The following is a 20,196-nucleotide window of genomic DNA, read 5'->3' on the forward strand; positions in this document are numbered from 1 at the left end:
TGTATCTTGAAAATTATTTTTTACCAAATATGAATAAAATTGGTTACTTAATATTAGGAAATAGTTTAATAAATATACTGCATGCAATTCATACAAATAATTAGTAAGCTAATAAATATGTCATTTGCAAGTAGATCATATGCACGAGGCAGGTGAAGATACTCAGTTACTGAATTCTGGAAAAAATGTTTATGGATCTGCTACCTTGAAACCACTGCTGGGAAACAGATTCTTTATCCAGAACACAAGGCTTATCAATGCTACAGAATAAATTACTTTAAAATTCTTCCAGTGAAACTCTGACAAACAATAATTGAAAAGGAGTAGAAAGATACTAGGGAACATTTTCAGAAAGAAAAATGTGTTTTCCAGAATATCTCACCACTATTTAGTCTTGCAGATCAAAACTCCTTTTCTCTTGAATTTTTAACCAAGCAGAAGATCTAGATGCCTCCATATGATGGAATATTTTTCAGCCATAAAAACAAATGAAGTTTGATACATGCTACAACATGAATGATACTTGAAAACACCATGTTAAGTTAAAGAAGGAAGACAAAAAAAAACCATGTATTATATGATTCCACTTACATGAAATGTCCAGAATAGGCAAATCCATACAGACATAAAGCATATAGTGGTTGCCAGGCACTGGGACAAGGACGGATCAGGGAGTGACTGCTAATGGGCACAGAGTTTAAACTTTTTGGAGTAATGAAAATGTACTAAAATTAGATAGTAGTGGTAGCTGCATGACTCTGTCAGTACACTGAAAACCACTGAACTGTGGTATATAACGTATGTGAATTGTGTCTCAGTAAGTCTCTTATTAAAAAAAAAAAAATAGATCTTAATTCCATGCCTAATGTTACATCCTTGAGAATGCTCACCAAATTTCTACCAAGATAGCTGTCTTTCAATAAAAAACTTCCTTAAAATTCATTCAAATTAAACTGAACTTTGTAAATGGTAGAGAAACTATTATCCTTTTATAAAGGAACAGAATTTCAACATATGTATGCTCGTGTCCATCAGGCATAGACCCTGTTCTCTAGTATTTTACTTCCCCCCAACACACAATTTAAAACAGTAACAACTGAGGCCTACAGAGGATGACAGCAAGATGAGCAGAGATGGTAGGAATGAAGACTTGGGCAGAAGTTTAAACAAATGAACTGGCCTAAGATTGGAACGATCCTAATATGGGTTAAATATGAAATCGCCTATATTGTGAGCAACTGATTCAGCAGTGTCAAGAAGGGCAGTGATGCCATATTGCATGGAACCCACATACACACATACACATACACACGAAGACAGGCAGTAACAACACAGTTACCTCGCAGTCTCAATCTCTTTCATAGGTGGATAAATGCTAACATCTCCAAATACATGTCTGTGATAGAACCAAGTATACCTCTCTCTATATGAGAATTATGATGATAGAATTTAATGTAAGTACTTTGGTGATAAGCTTGATTATAATTATTTGAATTACTGACAATGTGTTTTTAATTGCTATGGCTTGAACTCCCAGTTGGGGAAGCTTCAGCAGGAAAAGCATCGCGCAGCCTTGCACAACACATTCCTGGCCCAGGTGGTATAGAAGGGATGAAAGGTGCGGCCGGAGGGGTGATGGGAGAGCTGACTCGAGCCCGGATCGCACTTGATGAGAGAGGACAGAGGCTAGGAGAGCTGGAGGAGAAAACTGCAGGCATGATGACCAGTGCGGAAGCATTTTCCAAACATGCACATGAGGTAAGCTGCTTAATATAGGCATCTTTACACAGCAATAGCTTTAAACATTCAGGTCCCCCACGAGAAAACCCAAACAGATGCCACCGTAAGTAATCCTGTGTGAGAGCCAAGGTAGCTTGAATCTCATTATAAGTATTGTAATTCCCCCAGTATTTGGAAGAAAAATGTTTTTAAGTACTATAGTAATACTGCTTTACCTTAGGAGATAATTTAAAAGAAAAATATTCATTGGCTCTGATACATCGTATCTGTATTGTGCACCTGCTACTAGAAAGGTGCTTAGGTACATTACATGATTCCCTCTCAAGCAAAAAAAGGTGAGGGGCACAAGAAGCAAGAATCCACACACTACTTTTTGCTTCAATCATTAAAAATCAGCTGAGTCTTTACAGCTTGATTATTTTTTAAAAATCTTTCTCATATGCACCTTATTTCAAAAAATGAAGTTATATAAATTTTGCAATTTAGTTAGATATGCATGATTAGCTCAGTATGAACTTGCTTTGATTAGTACTTTTAAAGACTTCTAAAAGCATTTTATTGTGACTATTTTTCTTTGCAGTTAATGCTGAAATATAAGGATAAGAAATGGTACCAATTCTAAACTTCTAAAGAAGCTGTTGACTGCTTTGAGAAACCATTATTCAGGGAAACCAAATTTATTCCCAGCATCACTATTCAACTTGCTAGAAGCCAGTTTCTTCTACAAAATGTTCCATTACAGTCCATCTGAAGTTATCATAAGGGAAATTTATTAGAGACACCGTATAACCCAAAGGCTGGAAACCTGGTTAAAATCCCAAGACATGGCTGAATTTGCCTTTTCCCAGCGTGGAATGGAGCTATCATCTTGGCATGTCATTTGCTAAGGATTTACATTTAGGAACTACGGGGAGTCCTGCTGATTTGAAAAAATCCTGTACAAACAAAAGCATTAATGCACTTAATGAAAAAAATCTTTGCATGATAAATTAACATCTTAAGAGGAAAAGAAAAAAAAAAACAAGCATGTTGTGACAGAAGAAAAAAAGATTTATGGTAAACTATTTTTATAAATTGGGCCACACCTGACAATTTAAAAAATCTGCATTAGAAGATATCAGTGTATTTCAAGTACATTTGCCATACCCAACTGAAAAAGAAAAGAAAACCAGAATTTTCTTCTCATCTATAATTTTCATTATACTATGACATTATTGAATTCTTATGGCAACAGTCTGATTAATGTTTCTCTCTCCATAATATTTTACATCATCATGGTTATCAGTCATAATTATTACCAGTATATTAAATCATTCCTAACACAATTATTTCCATTTCTATCATCTCCAGAACAAGTTGCTATTTTCAGTCATAAACCAGCTAGGGCTCGGTCACCTCAAAGCATTTTTTCAGTCTGGCTTGTGCTCTGTAGGGGAGTTGATGATAAGTTTGGGGAAACTAGATTATAGGAACAATGCAGTTAGCTTTGAGAACTGATTTCACACACTCTGGTTTCAGTTTCTAAAGTGATATATTTTTAAGGCTCCATTTGTATCTTTGTCTGCCAATTACACAGTATATTACTGTTCAAGCCCAGTGGGGTCTTCAATCCAAAGGTGCTCTTGCAGCCTGACACTCACAGACCAAACTGGTCATTTTCTTCAGTATGATTCAGTAAAACCTCAGTTAATGTTTTGGGAAAGGGATTCTGATTTATTTCATTTCTGACTAACAAGGGCTTTCATTAGTAAATACTTTTTGGTTCAATACTTACTATTGAAAATCTTTATAAAATTTTTGCTATCTTGGCCTTAGTCACCATCATGGACAACAGAAATACAGAGAGAGTTTAATTATACAAAAATCAATAATTTTGTCACTCACTGGGCTATAAGCCACAAACTGTCAGTAGACACCAAACACCTATTCCTTATTTAAAACTCTTTTAAAGGTGGAATAAAGAATATCCTTAATATGATAAACATTCTCTGTCATAACTCTAACAGTGAACTACTAGAGGCTAAATGAATACATTTGCCATCATTATTTAACATGATTCTGGAAGTTAAAAGTCATAGAAAATGAATGCATGCAGATTCCAGGACCCATCCTGTAATATGTTGTTCCTTTGAAAAGAATATTTTTAAAAAATTAATGGGTCTGTCTTACTGAATTTTGATTATTCCAGGTATTACTGGATTTGCATTTGTGTTTAAGAATTCACATTTTCCTGCAGTCCAAGTTATTTTAGTAGCCCAAAATAGTATTTATTTGTGAGGTTTTTTTTAGATTTTTTTTTTTATTATTAGTGGGTTTTTTTTTTGAAGTGGTACTTTCTTTAAATGCTCTCAGTAATTTTGAGAAGAGCAAAGATGATAGAGTCAGAAAATGTATACCAAGAAACCATTTCTCAGAGTCCTTGGATTCTCCTAATTTCTCAAAAAAGCTTCTCCATGAATCTCACCATTCCTGAGAACAGCCTTAGAGTAACAGAACTTGGAAATACAAACATGATACATAAGATTATACAGTAAAAATATTAAACCTGAGATCAGAGTTTAGAAAACATTGGCAGCCATATTGCAGTACACTATTTGTACCATCAGTTTTAAGAACTCACTTTTCTGATTTTCTGAACAGATACTTTATCATTTCTATAACTTAAAAAAAAAACTAAAAGAGCAAAATATTATTTTAGGAACAATGAAATTCAGTCCAAAGTGGCATCAAATTCAATGACTGTCTCTGAAGGCCTCAGTAAGTTTGTATTTAACTTGTTCTACATCTGGGTTTCTCAACAATGTCACTATTAATGGAAAATTCTTCGTTGTGGGACTGCCCTTTACATTGTAGGATGGTTAGCAACAACCCTGGCCTCTATCCACTAGATGCCAGTAGCAACCCCAGAATAAAATAATGTCTCCAGCCATTGCCAAAATTGCTCCCAGTTGAGAGCCACTGTTCTACATTATTTAAAGACAGATTAAATGTGACTATGTAATATATAGTATAAAATTAAATACCATAACTTAAGATAAATTATTACACCCCAAATTACATGTGTGGTTCATATGCAATAAAATACTATTTTGAGAAAGCTTATATGAATCGGTGACAAATAACAATTACAGAATATTTTAAGCATACAGAGAAAACACGAAAAAGAACAATATAGCATTTTACAGAAGTGCTTAAAACTCTGGCTCTAATGAATAGATAAAACGTTTATAATTAGCACATCAATTGGAAGTAAACAGGTGCTTCTAAATGCTTGAACAAATAAATTCTTTTAAGTCGTTTAAATATGTCTTTCAATATAATTTTTACAAACCCTTTCTTAATGTAAGGGTAACTTCATCTCCCAAACTCCTGATTAGTGGAATACAAATCAATGAGGTTTTACTGCATCAGAAGTATTTTTATAATTCAAAGAGACAGCAATAACAAGAATCTAATGTGGATGTGATTTTTCTCTTTGAATATTTCTGTTCTGTTACACTGACATGTGTGCGCGCGCGCACGTGTATACACACACACACACACACACACACACACACACACACACACCATTACAACCACCACCACAACCTTATCATCATCATCTTTGGAAAATGAGTACTGTTGATCCATGTAATTCTTTACACCTCTATTCTCTACTATTTAAATGTCTTGCCTCTATCTTGGAACACAAAAAAATACTCCTAGTAACTTGGACAATGATAGAAAAAATGACTGAGCCTTAGTAGTCATCAAAATTACATTATATCTGCTATGGGGGCATCAGAAGATAAAGTTTGAAAACCACAGCCTCTTAAGTTGACCTTATCTCCTTATGAATCCTTCAGGAGATAAGCCCTTCTTACTGTCCCACAAGAAAATGGGTCTTTGTGTTCTATTCACCAATAAGAAGCTATAAGTGTTTGTTTTCCTGGTTTTAATAATGTGAGCAATAACCCCTACCATGAAATCATCCATTAACCTTGTTGTATGGAGGGGAGGATGATTGATTTGTCATTTAATCCCCTACAAAAGCAGGACTACTGACTTTCCTTCTTATACTTGAGACTCAGACTCAGTGCCCCAATCACCATTGGGGTCATTATCTAACTTTGGAAGAATTGTGACAGAACTAAGGGAGATGTTTTCTTATACTTTAGTCACAAAGACAATTTGTCAAACCTTTTATATAGCCTTGGAGTGATTCTCAAGTTAAATCAGAATCCAGTTTTCTATTACTCAAAGATCTTAAAGGATTATAAGAGGAAAAGGTTTACTGTTGGAGTCCCTTTTTATGTGACCCATGTGTCAAATATTAAATGTACCATCTATCTGTTATTTGTATTAAGGGATTACCAGGACTTTGAGAAAGAAAAAATAGATTATGCCCAAGGCTGGTTGAAGAAGATGAAGATGAGTTCTTTGAAATAGTTATAAAACGTTTGGCAGAAGGGAAAAATGAAGCAGGTCTAGAAAAGTAAGCTAAAAATACTCTCCTTGGTTTAGGATCATTGGGACAACCCACCAGTATATCTGTGTGATTAAGTCTGGCCCAATGGAAAGACATTAGAACTTGACCACTTTCAGAGACGGCAATGCCGAAAGGAGTCAGACACTTCTATCAGGACTTGCTGTGATTCAGGAGAAAAGTGGTAGCCTTCACAGCTTCCTCACCTATGTCCTCTATTACACCAACCCCATTACTGACTACATACTACTTCACATACACACTGATCCAGGTGCCAGAAACACTCTGGTAAGTCATGTATTCTGGATGGCTCACTCCAGGGAGTGTAGTGGTTGTGTAGCAAGTTTAGTGTACATATTTGCATACAAAATAGCCCTAAAAGGACAAAATACAGAATACTTGGGAAAGTGAGAGGAAGTGCCAGTTTGGTACAAGAGGGTTGGGGTGGGGAGGGACATGGGAGCCAGAGTTAAGTGGAAGAAATTTTGATGAGAAACCAGAGGCACAGATGGCTGCTTTTATTTATGTATTCACATAGGGAACTGAGTCTCAACCTTGGCTGTACAACAGAATCACCTAAGGAGCTTTTAAAATTCCCAGTTATATCAAAATCTCTCAGAGTGGGAACCAAACGTGTAATTTTGAAAGCCCTCAACATGGTTCCAATGTTAGCCAACGTTGACAAACACAGCTTTACGGCCGATTAAGGAAGAAACATTTGTCCACCTTGGCTGGTATCCAAACCCCACTTCTGATGGGTCAGGGAAGACAACATGTAAGAGATATAGTGTTGTCTGGGTTGATAATTATTGTGTTGAAACCCAAAACAAATGTTCTGTGCAAATTTCTGACCATGGAAGGCCCCATTAATTTTAAATAAGTCTGTCTTTGTGATTTTCTCCCATGTGACTTGGCCATTAATTATTCCAATTCAAACATCTAGGTTTTGATTGTCTTATACATGTGACATCACAAGACACCAGAAGAAAAATAAGAAATTCAACAGTATGTAAAGCTAAGTGGTGGAAACTAATTCTTAGTAATAGGATAGTGGAAATTAAAACAATCATTTACTAAATCAGGTCCAAATTTATTATTCATTCTTCATTTGGAGGAGACATAGGTACTAGGTACCTTTTCTGCATAGTTGGACAAAATCTTAGCAAGAAGGAAGAGCAGTTCCTTTTTGATTGCTGGCTTAGCTCCCAGGGCCACTTGGATTTATTTTCTTGGTTATTGGATTCATGTTTAAAGGGAGAAGAGTGTCTGTAACTCACTATCTGTGCCCTGAAAGACTGCTTTCACCTTTAAAAAGGGAGAGTCTGCCTATCCAAGGCAATAATACCTAATGAGAAAACTTGAGAGTTCTCTCCTCTCATACTGCTCCCTCTGGTATTGGCCTATGCTTCTTAACTGCAAAGCCAGAAAATATAAACTAGGTGGTGGTTATGGACAAGTGTACACAGAATCAAAATCTCTAATAACCTATAATTTTTAGTACTTAATTATGTGATGTTTTATTCTAGGAAATAAGAAACAGATGACATCATTGATGTATCTTTCTTTCATCTTCAGAACTTTTGCATCTTTTCAGAAAATGACAAATTACTATTTTTCTGTTGCACTCAGCAATTGTGACTATACTTAAAATTCTTGTAGTCTGTAGAAATATCAATAAAATTGTATATGTTTGTACATAGATGCTCTTATGTTATGATGTCATGCACTACTAAACATTTTTGCCAAGATTAAATATGGACAGAGGTAAGACCTTCATTTGCAACACTTTGAGCCATGGTTTTGCAAAGTATAATTGTTTTAAAAAGGCAGAGAGGAGGAGCATGTACAACACATTTGTTTGAAGTAAAAAACAAAAAGACTAAACATAAGTTCTCCAAACTCATAGATTTTGCTAGAGTCTATAAATCCCAAAGGGTAGAATAGCCACCCCAAATTTCCCCAAATTTCAAACTGGGGAGTTGTGTAACTTTTTTATGGAAGACTCTACAGTCAATTTTTGAGGATGTTGATTAGACCTTTGGTGAATTACAAGTAAAACTAAGTTTGGTGAGGATGCAGAATAAAAAACCGAGGCTAAGATGTATTTACAAACTGAACATTCATACCTTACTTCTTGACTTCATTAAAGCTCAGGCTTTAATCCCATTCAGACAAAACCCATAAACCATTATGGGTTTATATCACTACATTCATTAACTTCACAACCTCCAAAAGTCCCCTAGAAAGACAGTGCTCTCTTCCCCTTCTGGCTTTCATCTGCACAATTAATTCCTCTTTAGGCACTTTTTTATATTTATCTATACTGTGGCCTTAGCTGACTAATCTTACTCTTAGTAATAATACTGTCTAATTATCTCAAGAAAATTTTCCTATTACCACAACTTCCCTCCTCGTTTTGGCTCCATATAAAGATGGAAAAAAAAATCAACCAACCAACCATAGGCTAAGAAATGTTTTTCAATAAATAGTGAAAATGTAAAAACAGAAATGTAAAATCCAAATGTTGTCTTTTCTTCAGAATTTTTTTAAATGTTTATTTATTTTGAGAGAGAGAGAGCATGCACAAGTGGGTGAGGGGCAGAGAGAGAGAGAGAGAGAGAGAGAGAGAATCCCAAGCAGGCTCTGCACCATCAGCACAGAGCCCGACACTGGGCTTGATTTTAAGAATCGTGAGATAATGACTTGAACCGAAATCAAGAGTTGGTCATTCAGTCAAATGAGCCACCCAGGCATCCCCCCCTTCAGAATTTTCTCAAAAGTATCCTTATCTTCTTTGAAATACAATCAGTCAGGCTTCACATATATGCATTCAATATTTAAAATACTGATTTGACTTCCTTCCTCCTTTCCTTTTTTTCCATTCATTCAGTCCAAAAGTCAACCAACCTAAGTTGTTGATGACAGCCCCATGCAAGGAGTGCACAGTAGCAGGTGAGTGTGACAATCCAGAGGAAGACAGAATCAGAGTGAGGTGGCTGACATGACAGTAATGATGGCCTGTGAGAGGTAGGCACAGGACAGAAGGCAGTCCAGCAGGTGGAGATAAAGGAGGGAGCAATTAAACAAATATATTGAGGCTACAAGAGTCAGGTTTCTCAATGATGGAGAAGTACAAATAAAAGGGAATATGAGGGGTGCCTGGGTGGCTCAGTTGGTCAAGCACCCGACTTCAGCTCACGTCATGATCTCATGGTTTGTGAATTCTAACCCTGCGTTGGCCTCTGTGCTAACAGCTCAGAGCCTGAAGCCTACTTCAGATTCTGTGTCTCCTCCTCTCTCTGCCCCTTCCCGACTTGCATTTTGTCTCTTTCAAAAATAAATAAATATTAAAAAAGGGGGGGAGATGTGAAAATAAATCCTGTAGTATTGAATTAGAATTGGAACTATCAGTGAGAATTTTATGTACAAACATACATACATACCTGTGATGTAAATGTGTGTGGTGTGTGTGTGTGTGTGTGTGTGTGTGTATCCTAATTCTGAACACTGAGAGAACTAGGAACATCACCCCAGGAACATTGAACACATGTAGTACTTGGAATTTGATTTCTAAACACTATTCTCTGCTAAAAGGAACTGGGGTTTTGTCAAGAGATAGCTGATTTCAAGGCTGAAACATCTTTTTATTCCAGAAAATCAAGTATTCAAAGAATGATGGGGATGTGTCAAAAGGACACAGAAGCCAACTTCAAAGGGGCCACACAGGTCAAACTGGGATAATTTGAGTATCAAAACTAATAATACTATTTGAATAAAATAGCTACCCATGTGTCCACACTGATGTTAATTAATTAGAAGGAAAAGCTCTTCCTTACAATATAATGTCGACCAATAAATGTGATAGAATTTTAAAATTACTGTCAATCACTTTAAATTAGGGGTAACAAACCAGTGGATGCTATAACTAGTGGGTTAAAATGTAATGAAGGAACAAGATATTTACATAGTCTCAAAAGTATTTTCACAAAAACTACTTAATCATAAAGAAAAAATTAAATTTTAAACTATAGAAACCTGGATGGATATTCTAGATTCAAGGAGACTAGAGAGACATGGTAACTGGGTATAACATGTAATCTTGGATTGGACCCTTTTGCTATGAAAAACATAATTGCAGCAATTCACAAAACTCACTTGAGTGGGATTCTCAGTACTATTCTTGAAACTTTTATTTAGGTTTGAAATTACTTCAAAATAAAATTATAAAAATAAAACTATTTCAATTATGTCAAATTATTTGTGTTTCAATGACATTGTCTTCTACCTTTCATAGCAAATGGGTAGCTGCTTTATGGGTTAGAATAGTTTTCTGAACTGGTTTGGGAAGCCAACCACTATTTAAAAATTTTTTAAATGTGTTTTGGGGAGCCTGGGTGGCTCAGTTGGTTGAGTGCCTGACTTCAGCTCAGGTCATGATCTCACGGTTTGTGAGTTCGAGTCCTGTATCTGGCTCGCTGCTGACAGCACAGAGCCCACTCTGGATCCTTTCTGCTTCTCTCTTTGCCCCTCCCCACTCGTGCTCTCTCTTTCAAAATAAACAAAAAAATAAAAATGTGTTTTAATTACACAAATAATACATGAATGTATATTTATAATCACACCAAATAATAAATAGACAAAAGAAAGTGAAAGTTTCCCTTGGTTACCGCCTACCTTTTCCTATAACAGTTATTATTAGTTTGTTGTTTCCTTCCAAATGTTTTTCTATGCTGCAACTTGCTTGCGCATGTACCTATGTCTTAGATACCTTTCCATGTCAGTATTTATAGATATCACTCATTCTTTTTAACTTATATTATTCCATGGTGTCAATAAAGCATAATTTGTTACCACTCCTCTAATAGTAAACATTTAGATATTTTCCAATCCCTTGACACCATAAATAAGACCACAACAAACATTGTTGCACATGCATTTTGCTATCTGCAAGCAGTTCTCTAGGGAAGATACTGTGGAATTACCTCAAAGGGCATGCTTATTCAAACCTCTTAAATAAATGTTTCCAATTAAACTATTCTTCACCAGTATGTAAGAATTACTGCTTGCCTACATTTTCATCTATTCTCAATATTAATCTTATTTTTTCACAATCTAGAAGGTGAAATGGTATCTTACTCTTTTTATTAGAATTTCTCTGATTAGTGAAATTAAATATTTTTTATGTGTTTAATTAGACACACTTATTCTGTCTTCTGTGACTTGTTTGTAATTTTGACTATATTCTCTGAATAGTTCTGTTGTGGCCACCCGACAGAAGACTGAAGCCCTCTCCAGCATTTGGTTTGGATGTTGAAACTGATGCCACCACACACACCCTAAGAGTGTATGAAAACGTTTATCACTCACATAAAGATTTCTGGGGAGATCAGTAGCTCCCAAACTGGTCAAAAATAGCTTCGGAGAGTAAGAAAAAAAGATGGCTTGTGGTTTTTATGTGGTTAGAAGGTGGGGCCAGGGTTTGCAGAAAGGAGTTTGCACAGTAAAGAAGAGAGCACCCAGGATTTCTGCTAAGCTTTACCCAGGTGTGGGGCAAAAGGGCAAGAGAGAGTGAGACTTAAAACGTGTCAGCAAATGGCAAAAGATGAAGCCAGACTCTCTATTATAGACCACTTTTCTATTATTTGTTTTTATTACAACTCTGGAAATTAATTTAGCCTGTTTATTTTATATAGCTGATTTTTCCATGAGTGTTTCCAAAGGCCATTCAGACAATCTCTTCCTCTTCCTTTTTGCAAGACTGCCTTTTGGGTTTAAAGGAAGTCTTATGTGATCTCATGGCAAGGGAAGAAGGGTGGTGGTTCTTGTATTTCCTTGTGAGTCCTCTATCATTCATTCTAGAATAGTGGCTGGTCTGTTCCAGACACTTAAGCGCCTTTCACTGATTTGTGCTGAAGTACAATAGTGAATGTGTGGCTTCCTCTCCTGTTTGGAGAAGGGCTCTGTGGTCCTCACTTGCTAACTCAGCCTCATCCAGGCTCTGGATGCCTTTTGGGTTCTCTATCATGCCCTGGCCCTGGATTATACTGTTCTGGGTCTTGGATGTCTGTCATCCCTTTTTCATATTGAGGATTTTCTCTTAATGTAATAAAATTTTATAATTTCTTAGCTTTATGACTTTTGTACTGTGTTTTATAGGTCTTTATGTTTGTAAAATAATTCATAACTTCTTTAATTTCATAGTTTAGTTTTTACATTTAGGTTTTTAATCTATCTGGAATTTTGAGATAAGAGATATTTTAACAAATGGATAATATATCACTATACCCCTTCTTTTGAATGACATCCTTTACCACTAATTTGAAATGATATCTTAATAATTTCCCATCTACATTAAAGTCCGCTTCTAAATTCTTTTTTTAATGTTTGTTTTTGAGAGGGAGGGAGGGAGGGAGGGAGGGAGGGAGGGAGAGAGAGAATGGGGAAAAGACAGAGAGAGAGGAAGAGAGAAAATTCCAACCAGGCTCAGCACTGTCAGCACAGAGCCTGATGTGAGGCTTAACCTCATGAACTGAGATCATGACCTGAGCTGAAATCAAGAGCTGGATACTTAACCGACGGAGCCACCGAGCTGCCTCATGTTTTCTAAATTCGTTAGTCTGCCCTAGTAATTTAGTCTATTTCTGCATCCCTAATAAGCTGTTAAATTATTTTATCCTTATAATCTGTCCTAATATCTGATAGATATCTTTGATCTTTTTCAAGTTTGTAAGTATTGATTTTTTTTTCTCTAGTTAAGCTTTAGGATAGCACCCATCTCAAATGGAAATCCTCTTGAGACTTTCAATGGAATTACAGTAAATTTATACAAGTAATGATGTTTTCTGCTGTCATCACTTCTTCTAGAACATCTGTATCCTTTTTGTCACAACCATTTTCTTTGTTTATACTGATAATTTTGCCTTCACTAAATTTTTCAAGTTGCACATCTAGAGCATCTTGGATAGCATGAATATCAGTATTTCTAGTCAGCTATTCTATAACTCTGTGTTTAATTTGCACTTCACTTCAAGTGTTGTCATTTTTCATTTCTCTGGTGTACTTGCATCTTCATTAGCCAATTTCCTCTTCTGATTACCCTTTTTTGTAAAATGTCACACTAATTCACACTGGGAGACAAGGAGTGAACACTGCTACATACTTTACTGTCTATACCTAAAATCAGTGACAGACATGCAGTGGCCAATCACGGACAGACTTTGAAAGAAGTGATGTAACTGGTAACTCATCATGATCATGTATTAATGTCCTATCAGTGCTATGACAAATCACCACAAACTTTCTGGCTTAAAACAACACAAACTGAAGAATGGCATCAATAAGTCGGTGACATAGATCATTCCCAAGTGTACTCCCCCTCACAAGAACAACTAACAAGTATCCATGGACAAGACACCAATGAGAAAATCCTCAAACACAGGGCTGAGACTGAAGGACCCCCTGTACCAAAGACTGAGGCCGACCACATTACAAAGGTAAAAGGAGTGGCTACATGGACCACACTGCCTCTCCTCCAGATCAGCACAGCATGACACCAAGAAGTCTCCCCTAAGCCTATGGTTTCTCCAATGGGAAAAGAGCCCATGGTGGACATCCAGCTCCCCTGGCAGCATGAGTTGCTTCTTGGCTCACTCCAGTCTTGTCTCAAGGGGATCTCAGGGGAATCTGCAGGGCTTGATCACTGGAAATCAATTTGTGACAGAGAGGGAGGGAGGGACTTATAACAACCAGCACTCAGATCTTGGCAGACCAAGGTCCTACTTATAGCACTCAAGCAGAAGTCACAAATAGCATCTATGCTCATCTGCAGAGCCAGGACAGTGGTACAGTCTGACCAGGGAACTCAGAAGGATGCAGGTTTGCCTGATTTAGGACCTTAATCAAAGAGCCTTTCCAGCCCTGAAGCCTGGTCTACCCCCTTCCCCCACCACTGTACCACTGTCCCCCACCACTACCAGGACAAGGATGCTGTGTCATAGTTCTACCCACTGTTCAATGTAGCTCCCAGCCCTGCCCAATGAGAAAGCCTGACCAGAAGAGTTAAAAGATGCATAGTCCAGCATGTTCAAGTGCAGAGTCCAGCAGGCGTATCTGATCATCCATAGAGCAAAGCCAGTGGCAACATTCTGCCAGAAAACTTGGCACAGATCACCAAGGAGCCTTGCCAGCCTTGGAGCCAATTACCCCTCTCTGCCCAATGAGGGGAGATGATTCAAAACCCCACTCATGATGAGTGTGGTTCCCAGCCTCGTGCTACCAGAAAACCTGACCTCAACTCCTGGGAGGCTACCTGGATGCAGTTCTGCTGCTCTGTTCAAGTAGAGGAGCTAATTCATAGCTTCATTCACTGCTGAGTATAGCTTGTGGACTTGCCTAACGAGATAGCTGGAATAGATCATCTGGGACACTGTTTGGAGCTGGCTCTCCAGCCCTGCCTGGGCGTGGGAGCCACTTCATAACCTTGCCCACTGCTGAGCATAGCTCCCAGCCCTGGCTGACCGGGAAGCCTGGCCTTAGCACTCGGGACACTCCATAGCCCAATCCGCAGTCCTGATTACAATAGCACTTGAGTAAAGAACCTGACCAGGAGCTCAGTAAAGAACCTGACCAGGAACTCCAGGTTCTTGAGTAAAGAACCAAGACCAGGAGACCTGACCTTGGTCTCTTCAGAACCAAGACAGTGTCCCCACTTGTCCAGGGTGCTTAGCATGCAGGTCTGTCTGATTTGATTCCTAAACAAGAACATTACCAGCCTTGGGGCATGTATGAGGTCCTGTCTGGACAGGGAAACCACTTCCTGCCCCAGCTGCTGCTGTTCCAGCTTTCACCACCACCCCACCATCTCTGACCAGAGGACCTAACAGTGTACATACAAAGCTGCAGAGCCCACACTACACCCATACTTAAAGAGGTACTTGAAAAGAAAGCACAGATTTTGGCTTTCTCCAGGTGCATAGCAAAACCAATAGCCCTGTCTGGCCAGAAATTCAGTGTACAGTCTAGCCTGATCTGGGTCCCCGAACAACGATCAGTGCAGGCCTTGGGGGACATTTTATTGACCTGCCAGGATGGTGAAGCTAATTCATGACCACACCTACTGCTGAGTAGAGTACCTAGACCCAATCATATAGAAAACCTGAGTAGAGAACCCAGACAACTACTAAATCCATCCTATAGCCTCTTTAGAGCAGGGAACAAAACCAGTAGTCCTATCAACTGTTCTCAGCCAGCAGCATCCCCCTGCCCTTCAACCTCAAATCATAGGCAATGGCCTTCCCAAAGATAGACCCTGATAACAAGTCCTATTGGCCCAAGGACATTACCAGCGGACACGTCCAGAATACCAAACCATGTGGACTGGGAAGAACTATCACTACAAAAGGGAACCTCTAAAGTGTAGAAAATAAAACAGCTTCCTAAATGCACAGAGACCAACAGAATCAAGGATCACAAAAAATCAGGCAAATATGACGTCACTAAAGGAAACTAATGAAGCTCTAATAACTAACCATAAATAAATGGAAATCAAAGAGTTCAGAATAATCCTCTTAAAAAAGCTTAATGAGCTCCAAGAACACACAGATGACTGAACAAAACTAAAAAAACAATGCATGAACAAAACACGAAGTTCAACAAAGAAATATAAACTATCAAAAGAAAAAAATCCAGAAATTCAAGAGCTGAAAAATACAATGATTGGAGTGAGTAGTTCAATAGAGAGCTTCAATAACATGTATTTGAAAATGCAAAAGAAAGAATCAGTGACCTGGAAGATAAGATACTTAAAGTTGTCCACTCAGAGGAACAAGAAGAAAAGAGTGGAAAAGAGTGAAGAAAGCCTATGAGAATGATGGGACACAACCCATATGTCCACATTATAAGAAAACCAGAAGAAAGGAAAGGAATAGAAAATATATTTAAAGAAATAATGGCTGAAAACTTCCCAAACTTGGGAAGAGAAATGGATATTCAGATCCATGGGATCCAATGAATCCCAAATAGGTTGAGTCTCAATAGGGCTACAGTGAGACAATTATTAGTCAAAAATCAAAGGCAAAAATTTTGAAAGCAGAAAGAGAATAGACAAGTTATATACAAGGGAACACTTTTCTCAACATAAACTTTCAAGGATGGGAGACAATGGGATGATATATTCAAAGTATTGAAAGAAAAACCTGTCAAACAGCATTCTATGCCCAGCAAAGCTGTCCTTTATAAAATTAAGAAGAGATAAAGATTTTCCTGAACAAACAAAAGCTGAGGGAATTCATCACCACCAGACCTGCCTTACAAGAAATCCTAGAGGGAGTTCTTTGAGTGGAAGTAAAAGGAAATTAATTTAACATTATAAAAACAAAAGAAGGTGGTGAAAAAGATCACTGGTAATGGTAAATGCATAGTCAAAGTTAGGTTCCATAATATGGTAATAGAAGTGCATAATTAACTTACAACTCTAGTTTAAAAGTTAAAAAAAAAATTAAACATACTAAAAATAACCCAAAGTACAATAATCTGTTATTGGATGCAGAGTATAAAAAAATACATAAAGTATAAAATTAATAACCTTAAATGGGAGGGGAAGGAGAAGTAAAAGTATAAAGTTTAGGAATGCTATAGCAGCTAAGTTGTTATCACTTTAAAATAGAATGTTATAGTTTTGAGATATTTTATGTAAGCCTCATGGTAACCACAAGGGGACCTGTAGTAATTATACAAAAGAACATGATAAAGAAATCAAAGCATAGTGATACCAGAAGATAAAAAAATAAAAATATAGCAAGATAAGAAGCAAGGAACAATATATTGATCTATAAAACAGAAAGCAATTACCAAAATGGCAATAGTTAGTCCTTACCTATTAATAGTTACATTAATGTAAATCAATTACATTTTCAGAAAAAGTTACAGAATGGCTGAATGGATAAAAAACAAGATCCAATGATATGCTGCTTCCAAGACACTCTTTAAACTTAAAGACACATACAGACTGAGAATAAAGGGATGAAAAAGGACATTTCAAGCAAATTATTAAAAAAAAAAAAAAAAAGTAGAGGTAGCTATACTTATCTCTTACTTACCCCAAATAGGCTTTAACGTAAAACTGAAAGAAGAGATGAAGGTCATTTTACATCAATAAAGGGGTCAATCCATTGAGGATATAACAATTGTAAATAAGCACCCAACAATGGAGCACCTATATAGATATAATGCAAAAACTAACAGAGCTGAAAGAAAAATAAACAGCAATACAATTGTTGGGGGTCAATACTCTGCTCTCAACAATGGATAGATAATCTGGATAGAAAATCAATCTGAAATAGTGGATTTGAGCAACACTATAAACTAAGCTAACTAAACCTAACAGACATATACAGAATATTCTATCCAACAACAGCAGAATATGCATTCTTCACAAACACAAATGGAACACTTTCTAGGATAGACCATAGGTTAGGCCACAAAACAAGTGTTAGCAAATTCAAGAAGACTGAAGTCATACCACATATCTTCTATGACCAAAATGATATGAAACTGGAAATCAATAACAGGAGAAAACTTGGAAAAATCACAAATACATGGAAATGAAAAACACTCTTATGAACAACAAGTGGATCACAGAAAAAATTAAAGGGGGAAATAAAAGTGTTATTTGAGACAAAAAATAGAAGCTAAAACTTATGGGATTCAGTGAAAGTAGTTCTAAGAGGGAAGTTCATAACAATAAATATCTATATTAAAAAACAAGAAAGATTTTAAATAGTCACCCTAACTCTATGGCTCAAGAAACTAGAAAAAGAAGAAAAAACTAAGTTCAAAGTTAGCAAAAGGAAGAAAATAATAAAGATTAGAGCAGAAATAAATGAAATAGAGAACCAAAAAAGATTTTAAAAAATTTTGACAAATCTTTACCTAGGAAAAGAGAGTAACCCACATCAACAAAATTACAAATGAAAGAGGAGACATTATAATGGATACCAAAGAAATACAAAGAATTATAAGAGGGCTACTATGAACAACTATATTCCAACAGACTGGACAATCTAGAAGAAATGGAAACATTATTAGAAACATACACCCTACCAAGAGTGAATCAGAAAGAAGCTGAATATTTGAACAGAGCAATTAGTATTAAGGAGATTGAATTACTAATCAGAAACTTCCCAACAAACAAAAAGCCCAGGACCAGATGGCTTTACTGGTAAATTTTACCAAACATTTAAAGAATGCCAATCCTTAAACTCTTCCAAAAAATCAAAGGGGAGGTAACACTCCCAAACTCATTTTACGAGACCAACATAATCCTGATACTAAAGCCAGAAAAAGACACTATAAGAGAAGAAAACTACATGTCAATATGCCTGATGAATATTGACACAAAATTCTCAATAAAATACTAGCCAAATTAATTCAACAGCACATTAAAAGGATCATTCACCATGATCAAGAGAGATTTATCCCTGGGATGTAAGGATGGTTCAATATACACAAATAAATACTGTGATACACCCCATTAACAGAATGAAAGAAAAAAAAATCATATAGTTATCTCAGTGAGGCAGAGAAAGCATTTAACAAAATTCAACATATGTTCACAAATTAGGTATGGAAAGAAGGTACCTCAACGTAACAAAGGTCATATATGACAAGCTCACAGCTAACATCATAGTCAATGGTGACAAGTTGAAAGCCTTTCTTCTGAGATTAGGAACAAGACAAAGATGCCTACTCTCACCATGGCTATTCAACAAAACACTGGAAGTCTTAGTGGGAGCAATCAGGCAAGAAAAAAAAACAAAAAGTATCTAAACTGGAAAGGAAGAAGTAATATTGTCTCTATTTGTAGATGCCATGATTTTATATATAGAAAATTCTAAAGACCACCAAAAAAACCCTTTAAACTACTCAATGAATAAAGTTGTAGCATACAAAACTAACATAAGTCAGTAGTGTTTCTATACACTAAAAATGAATTATCCGAAAAAAAAACCAATCCCATTTATAAGAGCATCAAAACAATAAAATACTTGAGAATAAGTCTAATCAAGGAGGGAAAATATCTCTACACTGAAAACTACAATTGAGTAAAGAAATCAAAGATGACATAAATAAATAGAAAGTCCATGTTCATGGACTGGAAGACTTAGTAATGTTGAAATGTTTATGCTACCCCAAACTGTCAAGTTTCCAACGGCATTGTTTACAGAAGTAGACAAAATAACCCTAAAATTTGAAACCATAAAAGACCCCAAATAGCTAACACAATCCTGAGAAAGAAGAACAAAGCTGGAGGCATCATACTTCCTGATTATAAGCTATATCAAAAAGCTAAAGTAATCAAAACATCATGTTATTGGCAAAAAACCAAACACACAGACCAATGGAACAGAATAAAGAACACAGGAATAAACCCACACAAATACAGTCAACTAATATTTGACAAGGGAGCCAAAAATACTCAATGAAGATAATCTCTTCAATAAATGGTGCTAGGAAAATTGGATAATCACCTGTAAAAGAATGAAACTAAACCTCTATCTTACACCACTCACAAAAATTAATTTGAAATTGAAAGACTTAAATTTAAGGCCTGAAACCATAAAACTCCTTGAAGAAAACATAGGGAAAAAGCTCCTGATATTGGTCTTGGAAAAAATTTTTAATATGACACCTAAAACAACAAATCAAACCACATCAAACTAAAAACCTTCTGCACAGCAAAAGAAACAATCAACAAAATGAAAATATAACCTGTGAAATGAGAAAAAATACTTGTAAGTCATACATCTGCTAAGATGTTAATATCTAAAGCATATTAAAGCTTCTATAACTCAATAGCAAAAAGAAAAAAACAAACCCCAAAACCAAAAAAGCAATCAAATTTAAAGAATGAGCAGAAGGACTGAATAGATATTTTTCCAAAGAAGATACACAAATGGCCAACAGATATATGAAAAGGTGCGTAAGATTAATCA

At 36.4% G+C, this 20,196-nt stretch overlaps 1 protein-coding gene across 10 annotated transcripts in view; it reads left to right on the forward strand.

The window, feature by feature from the left end:
- Window positions 1-7,904, forward strand: part of STXBP5L (syntaxin binding protein 5L) — a 361,520-nt gene extending 353,616 nt beyond the window's left edge. For all 10 annotated transcript variants that reach the window (XM_040484630.1, XM_040484628.1, XM_040484632.1 and 7 more), the window contains 2 exons: window positions 1,538-1,758; window positions 2,321-7,904. In XM_040484630.1, coding sequence (XP_040340564.1) covers window positions 1,538-1,758; window positions 2,321-2,362 — 263 coding nt within the window. In that variant the 3' untranslated portion in view covers window positions 2,363-7,904. The remainder of the gene's footprint in view (window positions 1-1,537; window positions 1,759-2,320) is intronic.
- The last annotated feature ends 12,292 nt before the right edge of the window (window positions 7,905-20,196 follow it).

This window comes from Herpailurus yagouaroundi, unplaced genomic scaffold (genome assembly GCF_014898765.1).
Source record: "Herpailurus yagouaroundi ecotype Mexico unplaced genomic scaffold, PumYag 162, whole genome shotgun sequence".
Taxonomy (NCBI): Eukaryota; Metazoa; Chordata; class Mammalia; order Carnivora; family Felidae; genus Herpailurus; species Herpailurus yagouaroundi.